Source organism: Cyanistes caeruleus, chromosome 1 (genome assembly GCF_971803275.1).
Source record: "Cyanistes caeruleus chromosome 1, bCyaCae1.hap1.1, whole genome shotgun sequence".
In the NCBI taxonomy this organism is placed as follows: domain Eukaryota; kingdom Metazoa; phylum Chordata; class Aves; order Passeriformes; family Paridae; genus Cyanistes; species Cyanistes caeruleus.
Genome location: NC_141701.1, coordinates 55,994,381 through 56,010,976, shown reverse-complemented (window position 1 = coordinate 56,010,976; position 16,596 = coordinate 55,994,381). Strand labels below are relative to the sequence as shown.

General features: G+C 34.4%; 1 protein-coding gene across 2 annotated transcripts in view; it reads right to left on the bottom strand.

Moving 5' to 3' along the window:
- Nucleotides 1-2,548: 2,548 nt before the first annotated feature.
- Nucleotides 2,549-16,596, bottom strand: part of CCDC102B (coiled-coil domain containing 102B) — a 138,646-nt gene continuing 124,598 nt past the window's right edge. Inside the window, exon 5 of one of the 2 annotated variants that reach the window (XM_086893803.1) lies at nucleotides 2,549-5,722. In XM_086893803.1, the coding sequence (XP_086749929.1) occupies nucleotides 5,633-5,722 (90 nt within the window). In that variant the 3' untranslated portion in view covers nucleotides 2,549-5,632. The remainder of the gene's footprint in view (nucleotides 5,723-16,596) is intronic. The other variant, XM_086893795.1, reaches the window with a different exon arrangement.

The window sequence follows — 16,596 nt, the reverse complement described above, 5'->3', positions numbered from 1 at the left end:
TTTTTTTTTTGCTTCTAAGTTCAAACACCTAAAAGCTTAATATTTTTCCTTATTCTGAATTGTTTTCTTAGAAGATTACCATTTCACTACCTACTCCATACAGGGGTCTTTTTGTTTTCTCTTTTTTCAAAGAGAGGTGCATTATTTCATTGAGCGGTAGTCAACAATTCCGACATTAAGAATCAACTTAGAGTTTCTAGAAATATGTTGCCATTTCAAAACTCCCAAAACTGTGCTTCTTCTATTCTATTTGTGGATTTCAACAAAGTCATGCAATGTGTAATGAGAAGCTGCGTAATATGCCAGCTTTTAAATCCATTTGTATTTTTATTGATTAACTGACTGGAAGAAAAGCATTAATTTGTTAACAGAAATAGAGTCTATTGTATGTACACCATGGCATTTTGTTAAGATGATTAGTAAATCCACTTTTATCTTCTGATGTGTTCCTTGATTTCCTATGGTAAAATTTCACTTTAAACTCTCTTACAAAGATAAACCCCAAAGCTTAAATGGTAAATAATAGGGTTTTGTTTGTCCTGTTCTTATCTACATTCTTTTCCTTTCAAATGTTAATAGCTTTGAGAAATATTTTATCCAATCTTAGCATAAGCAGTCATTCATTGCCCTTTTCTAATTATGATCAATAGATTCCTGAAATGGCATTACCTGGAAAATATTCTATCTGTGATTAAAGGAGGCAATTGAATCACATTTGCAGTCTTACATAGTTATATTTGTTGAATACATTTAGAATAGCCTTTGAAATCACTGTTGGACTTTAGGTGATTTTTATTTAGACTGTACAAAATTATGAATAGACATGTTTTATTTTAATTGACTAAAATTCCCTGTCTTCTTCCTGAAGTCATGTGATAAAAGGTCTGTAATGGCAAAAGGTATCCAAGTATCTTCATGGTTTCTGCGAAATAATTGCTTACTGACATATTTCAAATACAGCATTTAAGGTTTCTTATCCTTTAAAGTGGGGAAAATAGGTTATTCTAAGAAAACCTTTCAGCTGCAAAAGGCATGGAGACAGGTGGATTGGGTAATACAAGGGTAGAGATTTCAGCAGGAAAAAGTCACCAGTTCTTAATGAAGCCCTGATAGCTCCCACCCTGATGGAGAAATAGCTCTGGACTGGTCACAGGCCCACCCAAGTTATTCTCTACTGTTAATCAAATAAACAGTGGGATAAGTGCACACTATTTTGGCAAGTATCTTGAAAAGTGTTTCAAACTACTTGAGAGGGAGAAAGTCCTGTGCAACTAATTTGATAGCTTTCTACAATAAAGCCATCTGCCTGTGCGTGGAGGGAAGGTGGTAGAAGTAGTTTTTCTGGGTTTTACTAAGGCTGTTGATACTGCGCCTCACAGCATCCTTCTGGATGGGTTGTCCAACTGTGGGATGAGTGTTTTTAGGGTCTGCTGAGTGAAGAAGGACTTAAAGGGTTGTACTGAATGGGGCTACATCTGTCTGGCAACTGACCATCAGTAGTGTTCCTCAGGGTTCAATTTTAGGGCCACTTCTGTTCAATATATCTATCAATAATGTATCAATATATTTATTAACTCTCTGGATGCAGGAGCTGAATACACTATTAGCAGGTTTGCTAAAGATACCAAGCTGGGAGCTGCTGTTGACTCTTTTGAGGCATAGGATACCTTGCTGAGGGATGGATTGGAACATTAGGTAATGATTAATAGGGTGAAATTTAACAAGAACAAAAAACATATTTTCTACTTCTAGGTTGGAATAATTTTGGGGACAGTAATAAACTGGGAGAGGAATGACTGGAGAGCAGTCTTGGAGAAAGGAAGCTGGAGGTGCTGGTCTGCAGCAGGCTCAGTGTGAGTCAGCAGAATGCCCTGGAAGTCCTGAAGCCAAATCCCATCCTGGGATGCCTGAAACAGTGTAATCAGCCAGTCAAATGAAGTGATTGTCCTCCTCTGTTCACATAAAAGTCCTTGAATGAATCCAGAGAAGGATGAAAAAACAGGTGAAAAGGCTGGAGGGAATGTCCTTGGAGGAGCAACTAGGGATTTGAGGTTTGTCTAGTTTGGAGAAAAAGAGGTTGAGGGGCCTCATTGCTCTCTGCAGCTTCCTGAGGAGGAGAAGTGGAGAGGAAAGTGCTGAACCCTTCTCCCCAGTGTTCTGTGACAGCATGCATAACAGTGGTTCAAAGTTGTGCCAAGGGAGGTTTAGACTGGATATTGGGAAGCATTTCTTAACTGAGAGTGTGGTGAAACACTGGAACAGGCTTCCTAGAGAGGTGATCAATGCCTTAAGACTGTCAGTGTTTAAGAAGCATTTAGAAAATACCCTTAATGATATGCTTTAGCTTTTGGTCAGCTCTGAAGTGGTCAGGCAGTTGAAGTAGATGGTCATTGTAGGTCTCTTCCAGTTGAGCTATTTTAGTTTATTTTATTCCAAACACAGCACTCCCCGCTGTTTCCATATCAGCTAGGACAGGACCAAAATATCACGTAAATCATTCTTTCCTATCCTTCTGCACATGTAACAATATTAAATAATGCACGTTTATAGTATTAAACAAGGTTTAATTGAGTGTTGTGAAAATTATTTTCATGTCTTTCTATCATTGTGTTTACAACCAGTTTGTAAAATTGATCCACATAAAAGGTTTATGCTATTTATTATCTTAAAAAGGAAAATAGGAAAGACTATTTTTTCTAGTTGCAAGCCACTGTTTTAAGCACTACTCACCTCAAAAGATGAAGAAAACCAGCTCAGTTGTTTGCAACCAGATTTAAGGTTTATTTTCTTGGCTTTCCCATAATTACGCTTGGTGACTTTGAAAAAATCATTTCTGCACAAATCTGCGTATCTTCACTTCCCACATATAAATTGTGAAGAGGAATAAGTGGAAACCTTGGTATATAGCAAATATCATAGGTGAATATTTAAGATCAGGAAACATTCCAGTATTATTATGGAAAGGTTGTAAATTAGCATTCTCAAACATTCTCAACTGCAGCCAGGGTAATGATGCATCATCTTATTTTGACTCATTTTCAAGTGACTAATTTATGGGCTTACTTCTTATGAGAGGCCTCTGAAGTTCTCTGTGTATGTAAAGATGAAATAAATATTTTATTTAGATAATGGAAGTAGCTGAGTTTTCTCTGTCTCAGGGAATAGGGAGAAATTATGAAAAATTAAGGCATCATGTATGATCTATAAGAGGCAAGAAAGAAAACTTTAAAAGTGCTGTTCAGAAGGTGCCTGAAGGTAAAGTATGATCAATAAGTGATCAGAAAGATATGTGTGGGATAAATGTCAGTATTAACTACCCCAAAAAAACCTAAAATTTCCTCATGAGAAAGGATACTGTACTGACATTCTGAAATATAAATTTTAAAACTAGCATCACGTGATGATATTTTATTGTCACCATGACTTTTAGACCAGCCAAGTGCATCCCACCTGCTAGGTAGTATAATACAGTGGTCACATGTGAAAGGGTTTGTGGTAGAGTTAGACAGAGCAGCAGAAACTAGCTTCTGATTTGATTTCCCTCAGTATCCATGTTGAACTACCAAGCAGTTAGCACAGAAATGTTCTCCAGCACCAATTAAATGTTATTTTTTTTTCCTACAGATTTAGAAATAGAGACAGGAAAGACAGAATCCCAATTTTCCCAGTAATTCTTAATATCATTTGACTTGATTTTTAGCCACAGTTATTAGTGTGGTCTGAAAAGATACTCTGCATCTTATAGGTATTTTGGCCAGTGCTGAAACCACACTCTAAAAGAACTATATTTGCAACCATAATGTCTTGTCAGAGGGGAAAAAAAGAGAAAGATTTTATCTCTAAAGCTTATCTGAATGATACAAGCTTTTATCAGTAAGCTGTTGTGTTGCCAAATTCTCAAGTGCTTCAGTGTAACCATAGAAGTACATTTGGCTGTTACAGCACTTGAAAATCAATGATTATGCACTTTCCATTTCTATTGTGCACATCAACATTTTCAATGCAGCCATTTCACACACTGTGCCGTCTTGAGGACGCTGTTATAAGAAAAGCAGAGTTTTAGAGAAAGTCAGTGTGTCATTTCACAATGCATGGAACAAGACCAGAGATCTTTTGTCTAATACAAAACCTTGAACCAGTGAGCTAATAAAGGGAAGAAGTTTGAATTATGGAGAAAAGAATTATGATTCTTATTGTCAATTATTGTAAGTTTTACATGTTGAAACTCCATTTAAAAATAAATTCTCTCACAGTATCTCTGTACCTTGTTGATGAATTTGTGAATCGGCTATTGGCAACAAAGACAGAATTCCCTCACTGTAAATCCCTTAGTGTGTCCTGAGGGGTAATGGCTGGGATTAGTTCAGCATTACAAACATGAAAGAGGGTTAAGAATGTATAAAGGTAGGAAAAGCACAGATACTTCTGCTCTAGCATCCCATCTCCAGCAGCAGCCCAAAGCTCAGAGAGGGTCAGAAGAATATTTTGTTCCCAGCTTCCATGCGTCTTCAGCTCAGACTATTCCTGGGAAAAATATGATTCCTATGTAATCAATAATCTTTTATACTTTTCACTTTTTGTATGGTCTTAGGTTGCAAAAGAAATCAAGAGATCTCACAATTCTGTCTTAGAAAGGACATAGCTTTAAATACAACTGGAGCCCTCAGGTAAGTGTTCAATTTATAGGGCTATAAGGAATGAAACAAACATTGCTGGGCAATTACAGCAATCCTTTTGAAACAGAATCTGCACATACTCATTATCAATTGCACATGGCAAACAAAATTATAATTTATATCTCACTTGATGGCTGAAAGTTACTGACATTTTTATAAGTCGTGAATTTTCTAAAGTTCTCAAAATCTCCTTTTCCAGTTTATCTTAACATATTTATTTCCTACATGACATTTGCAATTTTTTACCTAGACAATTAGTAAAGTAAAATTTAAATAAAAATTTGATATGTAGACAATAAGGTAAATGTGAGATGCATTATTTTAATTATATGATGAGTATAAGAAACACATAAGGAAAGGATATTTCTTTGATCTAAATGTGTATGTGATACTATTTGTTTTTTTTTTAAAAAAATTCTTCTTTTTTTTTTTTAATGAAAGAAAATGTAATATACATGTCACCCTGGTAGAACTGGGGGTCCTGTGATACAGATATTTTTTTCACTGCTTTTACTGAATTTTACTGAAAGTAAAACACACCAGCAAAACAAGAAACAAACCACTGACTTCCATTTCAGATTCAATGCCTTCCCAGGGCAGAATGTGAACCTCTCTCATACACCATTCACATTCTAAAGTCCTTTTTCCCAAGGTAAAATACAGGAAAATTTAATTAAAGTCCACCTTTTGCTTTAGAAGAGAACATTTAGAACAACTGGAAAGGAATGACAATAGCCAACATAACTTCTAAATAGGTGCACCCCGACTCTAGCATATTTTCCTTGGTTCTTATAAAAATCAGGAATACACAGAAATAATGCATACAGTATTCCTATATCTATATGACATGCCCTTCTTCAATGAAATTTTCTTGTGTGTTTTTATGAACAATGTTTGCTTCTCCTCTTTGCTGTTAGCCTTGTTGCTGCAGGGCTTTTTGGTGATCTCCCATATCTTCACTCACTGTCGTGGTAGAATCTCCAACAACAAACAAGGAACTTTGTCTGGTCCCAAATCCCATGTTCACTTTCTTCCACCTCTTTACTCTGAAATGGAATTTTAAAAAAAGTGTGAACATGACATGAAACAGAAAAGTCAGTTAAAGTTTCAATATTTGCAGATCAAATTTCTTCTAAGAAAAAAGATTTCAATAGAGGACATTAGAATTTAGATGAGAAAATAATTCTGTATTGTACACGTTGGATATTTTTTCAGCTGATTCCTTAATAAGAAATGAAAAAGTGTAAGGTTTCAGAGCAATTGGAACTTGCTCTGAAAAAAAAACTTGGAATTGTCTTTTACAGTAAGAAGCAAGCTACACTTTCAAGCTACACTTTTGATGACTAGGAACCATTATTTACTGATTGGCAGTTCTGAAGTTCAGTCCTACTGCCATTCAAGATCCATTTAAAGTACATAGTTTCAACTCAAGAATCGTTTTATGGCAAGAAGGGAAAGTGGGGAACAGTTTAAAAGGTCAAAAGAGGTCTCAAACTCCTCATTTTACAGAATTCTGGCCACTAGTTTGGCATAACACTTTCATATTAAATTAATAACAATAAGGAGATACTAAAAGCACTATAAATATTGCCAATGAACCATGACTATGCCAAAAGTATATAAGTTTTTATAATTTTTGAGTTGATAAATCACATTCCTAAAAACAATGTGCAGCAGATCAAGAACATCCACTCAACCTGCATGCCAGAAACTGGCTATTACACTCTGGGGAGCTTAGAGCACAGTGAACAGACTTGCACAGAACAACAAGAGATTTATCAAAATTTAGGATCTTAAAGTGCGCCCAAAGTAGCTACACTACAAACTGACTCAAGAAGACCATATGTAAGAGTGAGGAAATCATGTCAGATCTAAACTGTGTCTGTATGTTACTTGTTTTCATCTCATCCGTGATTAATTTATTGTGCTTTAAGCCTAGGGACATACATCTCCAATTCTCTCCATATCATCTTTGCACTTTCATTCAAATCCTACCAAAAGCCATGGTGCAATTACTGTGTTTCTTGTCCTCTTTGTGTGTCCAGAATAGGTTTTCAGGAAAGGGAATTTGCAAACACATTGGTTTACTCCTGATTCTGAGACCCCAATAGTCTCGTGAGCAAAGTCTGAATAAAACGTCAAGGAACCAGAGACTCTATCAAAATGTGGAGACTTTGTACCACAGTGATGGAACCCAGTTACTTCTTTGCAACTGTAATCCACTTGTTAATCCATTCCCTGGCAATGTGGACAGTTCAGTTATGCCACTGTGCACACACATCTAATCTAACCTGCCTACTATTCATAAAACAACAATGTTCTTAGAAAAAAACAGCGTCACTTGTCAAAAGCATTTAAGCTGCCAAAGTGTAAAAGCCTTTGAGCTGGCAGAGCAGAGTAATTGTTTATAGCGTCAGGGACCCCATGATGCTCCTGCCTTCTGATTAACATCCCCACTAATTATTCCAGATGCAGACTGATTGCCAAGCCCTACATCAGTAAGAATCAATAAGCTGGCAAGTTCTTCAGCCTGCTGGGTACACAAGACTAGGCTATGCAGCAGCTTGGTTGTTGTAACTGAATTTTACTGGAATCTTTTTGAAAGAGATGGCTGTTTCTTTTTTAATTACCTTAATTTAATGATTTCCAATAATGACTTTGCCTTATAAAAAAGTCTAGGTAAGTTCTATGAACAACTCCTTATTAAAATACTTGTGCAAAATTACTCATAGTTCTATCCTTTCCCATTCATTTTCTAATCAAAGATATATTAATATAAACTAAAAATATAATTACTAAAACTAACAACTGAAAAAGTTTTAAATTAAATTTAAAGAAAATAGACTAAAATATATGAAAAAAATATTAGGTGTAACTGATGGCTATGGACTTAAATTCTTGATTTCCTGGGAATACAAATGGTAAATTTTCAGGACAAATAAAATAATTTGTTTTTAAAATATTTCTTGTTTAAACATTTCAGAAAGAATTAGTCTGGCATTGCTAGAGATCATGTAAGGTTATTGATATCTATAAAACGTTAGAAGACTTTCATTATGCCTTTTATTTCATATTTAAACTGATGCAGCTACACATATAATGAGCTGCTACCAAAACTGCTGTATGAATATTAGAATGGTAAGCTTTGAATGTTTGGACAAAAGTACTCACACTTGCCAGAAATTACTAAATCTTATTTAAAAGAATAGCCATGATATGTAATGTCTTTAAAGAGTGTCTGTTGACTAGCCTATGTACAACAATGTCCTTCTATTTCCACACTGGTTTAAACAGTCTTCAAACACCTCCAGTAAGAAGCCCTGCCACCACTGCTTTAATGAAGGGAACTTTTTGCCCATGTATAACTGGAGTAAGGCACATGTATGTCAAAAGAATTTGGTCCAGTTCCTCTTCTCTGCTACATGATATATTTCCTCTGCCTACTTCTGTAACTTTGATGTGTGTATTCCATGTGATAGAAGCAATGAACAACCAATTTAAAAGTGAACATTTATGAAGACTGGGCCATAAAAAATTAAGGAAACCTTTCCCTTTGGTATTCTGCCAACCATGTGAAAGCACGTGGTATCCAGGAAATGATGTTGCAAGAAGTTGTTCTATTTTGTTCTTCATCTGTAAGGGTACTAGGAGCCAAGTGAAACGGGAAACTTCGCTGCCAGCTGGAGCTTGTTGAGGTTCCTTGGGGCCAGGATATTGGAAAAATTTCCTTCACTCAGAGGGCTGTCAAGCACTGAAACCAGCTGCCCAGGGATGTGGTTATGTCATCATCCCTGGACATATTCAAAAGATGTGTAGATATGACGCTTAGGGACATGGTTTAGTGGTGCTGGGTTAACTGGGGAACCTAATGATCTTGGAGGTCTTTTCCAACCTAAAGGATTCTACAATTCTATGATTCCATGGTTGTACCATCCTGGTTGTGCAGAGCCTGGTGAGCTCTGCAGCTGTTGCTATTGCTTTAGCCATCTGTTTGGCCAGCACTGACAGTGAGTCAAAACCCATCTGCATGTGGAAAGGCTACTCAGCTGTATTCTAAATTACTGCCTGACAGGGACTAAGACTACGGAAAGGTTAAAAATAAAAGAAATAAGGAACTGTTCTTGAAGAAAAATTTTAAAATGGAGCATAAATTAATAAACAAAATAAAGTGCATGGGTTTCAAAGTCCAGATAAATGAGCAAAACATTTTAAAGCCCTTTTCCTAATAGAAGATACACAGAAAATGCTATCAAAGTCAGCTAACAAAATCGTGGAAAGACACAAGCATATAAAAAGGCAGCATACCATATGTCCACCAATATCTGGTACAACAGAAACATTAAGAGAGCCATTAAGATAGCGTCCCCATTGTGCCCAGGTATACAATAACATATGGTACATTTCCTGCTTCACAGTGCATTTCCTTGCTTTTGTTGTTTAGCATCACTAATTTAGAGCTCAATTAACATAGTTTGTGCATGCATTTCTCCACAAAATGTTTTTAAAAATTTCACTGCTGTTTAAATTAATCTCTTAACGCAAGTACACAATAAGTATTAATGGAAGGTAGGATTCTTTCCAAACCTTAATTAGAAGGAAGATCTAGATAGAACTATTTTAAGGTAGCTACACATGATGTTTAAATTATTATTGTCATCTTATTTAATCCTCACACAATTTGCTGTAATGATTCTACAGAGAGACATTACAAGGTTGCTGTTTGTTTTAATCAATGATGACTTCCCAAGGACAGATGTGAGTATTTCTCAGGAGTATAGATTAGAGGCAAAATCTTAAGGGATTAATGTAGTAATGTTAAAGAAAATACAGCAAGAAATATAAAGTGACTATATTCTGATAAATATCTACCTGTACATGTGGAGAGGAGAGGGAAATGAAGATGTATGAAATATTTTTCTCCTTTAAGGACATTTATTCCTGAAAAACTAAAGTTTAAGGAATTCCCGAGTTTCCAGAAACAAGTTGAAATTTATTTGTAAAACACATTATCTCTCTTTTTGGAATTTACAGATTCTATATGCCTCTTAGATGAGCTGAATCTTGCCACACTAGCTCAGTACTACCAATGTTCCTATTTGAATTCAGGACTCCTATGGAAACTAAAACCAATTCTCAAATACTCTTAACTACCTCATGTGCCTTTTTAAAAGGAATATATTGTATCATGAGTTTGATATAGCAAATGAAATAAGAATGAAAATGAGCTCTTGCCACTAAAATCTCAAATACTTGCATCAGAAATGTTTGAATCAAATAATTTAGATGAAATAACTAATATCTTGGATATGTAATTTTTAAATATAAAATATGAGAATTCACTTAGTAATAATCAATAATAAATTTCAGTTCAGAACCACTCCAGTTTGTCACTTACTGTCTCAACAGTGGTGCTATGCTAAGCTGTTTTCATGTGTGGATATAGAAGGAAGGGATCTCTGGTATGAAATCAAATCAGTTAAGGAAGGAAATCACTAAAAGATTCAGCTGGCATCTACTGGTATAAACTAAACTACAATTTTAGACATTTATTTATGAATAAAATAATTAATACTCTGAGTGGAATTACAGGTTAATGCCCAAGTTATAGAACATGGATTTATGTCAGCTTCCGCTTTAATTAAAATATATTTGCCATTTAGCATTAGGGGACTGGGAAAGATCATGAGTGAACATATGTATATTGAATTAGGTTTCATATTTTTACACTGCAGAAATTACTCAAACCCACTGTAAACTCACCCACTATGTCATTCCAATCTCTAAAAATACTATACGTACTCTCAAACAGCATGACTTTCTCTGTAAATGTTAAATGTTGTATTTCCTTTGAGATAAACAAGCCATCTTTTTCTATTTTTCATGGAATTATTTTTACTCACTGAACTCATGAAAAATTATGCTTTTATTTTCCTTACAAGAAAATGTTTATGTGTCACTATATAATTATAACCTCTTTTTAACTTCAAAATTTATGTCAGAATAAATTTCTCAAGTACATGTCTGGGTACCGTGTACTACAATAGGTACCACTGAAATGCACTATACAATTATATGTAATATTTTCCCTTAAATAGAATATGACTAAATTAATATTTTGATCAAACTCTTGCTACTAAACCAAACCATTTACTTCTGTATCACAGTAGATGTGCTGAAATTTTGAATAAGTTACCCACTTTAAGAACATTTAGAATGGTGGAGGATAAACACAACTCAGTGGCTACTTAATAAGAAAGGACTCCTTTGAACAGTCTTTAATAAATTCAGATCTTGTTAACTGTGGTTTTCCAAAAGAAGAATCAGCCTCATTTATAACATAATTATTTTGCTGTTCTTTCTTGACATATAATTCTGACATACACAAAGAATTAAAATGACCTTTAAATAAATAATTTAAATAAAAGCTCTCTTTTTCTTAATTTTTTAATTCTCAGATAATCACTTATTTTTGCTGATAATAGCTTTGAATGATAACATCTTTCTTCAATCATAATATTTTAGGATATGACCATGGCAGGCTATGGAATGACCAAATAAGGCAACTTTTCCTTTCAACTACATGATACAAGAAAAATTCAGTCTATACTCCCCAACAAAATGAAAAAAAGAAGTAAAATTTCCACCTTTAGGGGAGTGATACTAATAGGGGAGTAACGGCCTTTCACCTTTGGTTTCAAGAATACTTTGAACCTCTTGGAATAAACCAGAATATCAGTATCATCTGCTTTTGCAGTGAAAGTATTGAGAAGAAAGTACATTTTTCAAAGCTTTTCTGGAAACGCTTTTTTTCTCCTATGTCCATCTCCATTTATCACTCATGTAATTTTGTCAGTAAATATTTAATTCCTTGCATATTACAATGAGATATCAGAAAATTTCCTTATGTTTTAGAAGAAAGCATGTTTCAGCATTTTTGCTTCTGCTAAGCATACATTTAGGCTAAATACAAACTGATTTTGCCATTTTTCTCATTATTCTAAGCATTTTCTCATATTCAAAGCTTTACATTCGTATTGCAAGCACTCAAAATTTAAATACATTTGAAAGTAAAAATTGAAAGAGAGATATCAAGAAAATTGAAGGATGCAGATAGTATAGGTGGCTGGTTTAGGAGTTTTAAGTAGATACAAGAAGTCTCACTTGTATAACATGCTTTAATATTTCTTTTAAATTCTTTTACTATTTATTTTTTTTTAAATGCCTTCTGATTATGAACACAGGAATAGCTCTTCTGGTCCTACAAAGAAGAAGATGTAAATAATATATGCATTCCTTTTTGTTTTAAGAGGTGTGATTTGCATAAAATATTTTCTGTGAGCAATTTTTGTAAGAATTAAATAAAGGCTAAGAAAGTTCACTTGGCACAAACCCTTTTCTCATTCATTTTTTAATACATTAAGATTCACTTGCCACAATACTATCTTCACCTACAGAATCTCCAGGCCAACAAAAATCATGATCATTTCCCTTCCCAGTAATTATGTGGTTGCCAGCTTCAATTTAGTTCCTTTTACCCTTTCAGAATTCTTAACTTTTACCAGTTGCTCAGCATGCATCTTCATTGCTTTCCTCTCACCAGGTAAGAAAGATATACAGCTCTGAAGCAGACATTGACTTTCCTCCCCATGTCCCTTATTCACTTTCTATTTTCCATCCAAATGTGTCATGAAACTAAATTAGGTATTTTCAAAATTATACTGGGGAGGTTCTTTGTACTTTTCACAATGAAAACACAAAAGCATGCTAATATTTAGATTGAAAATCAAGTTCTCCTCAAAATAAGGAAAAAAACAAACTATGTACACTCAAGAAAATAAATAATTTAATTTCTGAAAAAAAAATCTTAGTATATTGTGGTATTATTCAATATTATGCCTCCTAGTTATAGTCATTGAATGAAAATTATATGAGAGTTCTGGGAAGCACTGGAGAGTGATGCCATAGACCATGTCCTGCCTTGGATCATTGCCCAAAACACTGCTCATCTTTGGCAGTATTGAAGTCTGGTATCTCTTGAACCGGCTGGAGTAGGAACAAATAGCGTAGACAACTGCTGTGCTGTGATTATGAGCTTTGTAACAGTGAAAGAATTTCTTCTAAAACTTGCAAAGCTAGAGATAGAACGTGAATGTGTGCATTACAATTAGTCATTCTGCTCTCTTCCATTCCTCCCAGCTTCAAATTCTGACATGATAGCAGCTGCTATCTCACCAGCTGTTAAAGATACCATGCAGCTAGAGAATCATAAAACTGGAAGGTGGAACCTCAGCTTTCAAATATCACAAAGCACTAATCTCCAGTTCTGTGGCTGTAAGGTTTTGACTGCTGAAATCATGTGGGAGCTGAAGTGAAAAGCAACAAATTGTAATGGTAATCTCGTGACATGAAGGTTTTGTTACCTTAGGACTTACCATGTCTGATAAAAAATGTACAAGGGCTCTCAGGACCAGTAAAATTATCTATGCAAACAGCAAGGGGAAAGCTCTGCTATCAAAATGGCAGTAAAGCTGACAAAGACAAAAAGCAGTGAAAGAGTAAAGCAGTTAAAGATGAGGTAAAAAACAAATAGATAAGACATAGAGCGTGCCATTTTTTTTTTCCCCTTGTCCATTTTTTGTAACATTGTTTTATCTATTTACCAATGTGTTAGGGAAACAAATTAGTATTTGCCAAATACTATTCATAGATCTGGTAAAAATTAACAATAATACTGTTCTAAGTCTGAGGGGGATTTGGTTTTTTTTTGGTAAGAAAAGATACCTGAAAATTTCCATATTTCAATTACAAATGCATTTCAGGGTAAGTTGACCTATTACCTACACACTCCTTTGAAAAGTCTAATTTTAGTGTCTCTGGATTACAAAAGGGCCAGCACAAAATCCATAATGAAATGATTGTGTTTTTACCATCTATTTTTCTGATACTCCTTTAGCATCCAGAATCATTGCATCAAGACTGTCCAAGGATATGTTCCTGCTTAATCCTGCTTTCAGGATTCTCTTACTGTCCTATTGCCCAGCAATTCAGATAATCAATTCTGGATCCAGACAATGCCCTTATTGTCCTCAGTATGCTTGGAAATGGTTTCCAGATTTAGCTGTTACCTTTTCAGGGGTTGAGGTGAGACTCGAGGTGTCCTCTGGTTTCCCATCTCCACCTTCTGTCCCTTTCTGTGCAATGGGCTGTGGAAACTGCTGCCTTTGTTTGCTGTTCCTGTCATCCTTGCTCTCACCCAGGCTTCAGAGAACCCAATTTCTCATATTTGGCCAACAGCAGTGCCATGCTCAGCTCATCTCCTGCCTTCATGATTCTGTAAATCTCATTCACACCCCTCTCAGCACTCTGACAACGAGTGGAACAGTCCAAGACTCTTTCCTTGCCGAGCACCCAATACCTTCACTTGACCCATTCAGCAGCTGGAGCATGCACAACTGTTGGTTCATTGCACATTTATGCTTAAAAGTCAAAAAAAACCCCACCCAGACATATATACATCAGGATGGAATATTGGTAGCTCAAATTGTATGTAATTGAGTTTAATTTCTCATCCTCTGAAATTTTACTTATAACTTCTAACAGTAGAAAAGGTGTTATATCTCAAACATTCTTACTTTCAGTAACAATATAGAAATCTTGTGGTTTTTTTCTTGTTTTTTGATAAATTAATTTTGTTACTGTTATAATTCTGTCTGTTGCTTTGCAAGTCCTTTTTTTTCTCAGATCTTTAAATTTTTTGCTACTTCCAAAGATTAAACTTTTCAAACTATTCTTCAGGTGTCTGTAAATTGCTTTTTTAAAAATATATATATATAATAAGTAAAAAAAAAAGGTTGTAGTTCTATTTATGTCATTAAAATCAATAGAATATTGGACTGACACGCTATGAAGGTCTTCTCTGACCAGAAACAGAATCCAATTTCTGCTGTTTTTTTAAACCAGGCATAGCTGTTTCAATGTATTCTCTTTAGTTCCTGAAAATTATGAATCACAGCAGGGGACTTAGAGTGAGCATCATTCTACTGGGATCGGAAATATCAAAAACAATTTGAGAATATTGTCTGCATGGTAGATTTTCATAGACCTCAGGAATTTTTACAGCATTTTGTAGGAGATAAAGATGATCCATAGAATATGCAGTATTCAGAGGCACATACATGGGCTATGCCAAATTTTAAAGACCACAAGAAGTTAAACCAAGCAAGCTAGTTGTTTTGTCATGTGATTCTGAATCCTGCTCATATCTTGTATGTGCTGGTTTTGATCGGGTTTGTGCCACTATAGTTACATTAACTGCATAAACTGATGCACAGAGTATTAGAATTATTCACATATTGAAATTGCAATAATGTCTGGCCTTGCCATTTTGGTAAAGTAAAGCAGCTCAACTCTTTCAAGCTATATTAGACAGAAAATTGAGCATAATACAATCATACATGAAAATAGAGACATGCTTGTTACACACACCTGTATGCATATGAGTTAATTTACCTCTGAATAAGAAGAGGTATGAGCACAACATTTAATTATTCCTAAACCTGATGGGAGAAATGTATTTTTCCCCTGAAAATTGTGAAAGAAATACCACTGACAGCTCAATGTATCTCTAACATTAATAGAGCTATATTCACAAAACTAATACAGATCCTGAGCATTCATAAATAATTTCTTTGGAACGACTCTTTTTAGCATTAGTAAGAATTTCTAAGTTTTCTTAAGCCTCTCCTCCTTATAACTTAGAAATTTAGGAACAACATAAGAAGAATATGAATAATCTTAGCTCAACTTTAACTTTGCAGTCTTTCAGTTTGGCACAACTATCACTTGAAAATTTTTTATGACAAGTGCAACTGTACTGGGAGGGGAAAGAAGCTCTTTAGTGGCAGTGTCATCTGCAGAATGAAGTACTTAAAGTGTCTCTGAGAGGAATACATTTGCATTCTCCAAGTGTGAGATGCTGTTTTACTTTAAAAATCTTATGTCTGGGGAAAAAACAGACTTCAGCTATGAATCTAAAACTGTAAGAACATTAGAATGCTGGATCTGCTTTTCCCTATTGATTTTCTAAATTTTGGAACACAGCTGAAGCACAACCACACAAATGAAAAATCAGTGCCAAATGTTTTATAGGTAACAGTTAAGAAGCACAAGCCTATAAGCCCCACAAATGCTGACAGACCCATGTTGACAGATCATCCTTGCTTGCTTCTGTCAATTTTGGTAGCAAAATAGATTATCTTCTTTTGTTTTTTAGTAAGGCACACCATGATGGATATAGAAAAATACATTATCATTTCTCTGCCTAAAAAAATAAAAGTTAAAAGTGCAGTATTTGGAGTTATAGACTCAAGAGACAATTTTGCACAACATCGTTCAGGATTTTTAGAGATGATATTTTGAGATCAGTGAAGTGACAGTGAGATCAATTCAGTGAAAGGAATCATCAGACTGTCAGCATTCAAAAAACAAAGAAAGTCATACAGAAATAACTTATTAGTTAGAAATTACTAATTAGTTAGAAATAACTAATTTCTGGTCTTCTGATTAGTTTTAGAGAAGTAGATTATAAACAGATATAATTTATTATAAATATTATTATATTAATATCAACTATATTATATTATATTATATTATATTAATATTTTAATTACACAACATAATATATTATAGTATCATTACATTATAATATAATATTATCTATTGTATGATAATATATTATTAATAGTTATATATTAACTATAAATAGATTATAAATAATTACTACTACTACTAATCATAGTAATAAATGATCAGGAGCTGAAGTTGAAAACTTCTGAAATATTCTATGAATGGCTTTTTTAGTTATCCCATTGTATTCAGTGAGAACATGCTGCTCTCTTTGAAAGAAAAAAGCTGATCACTA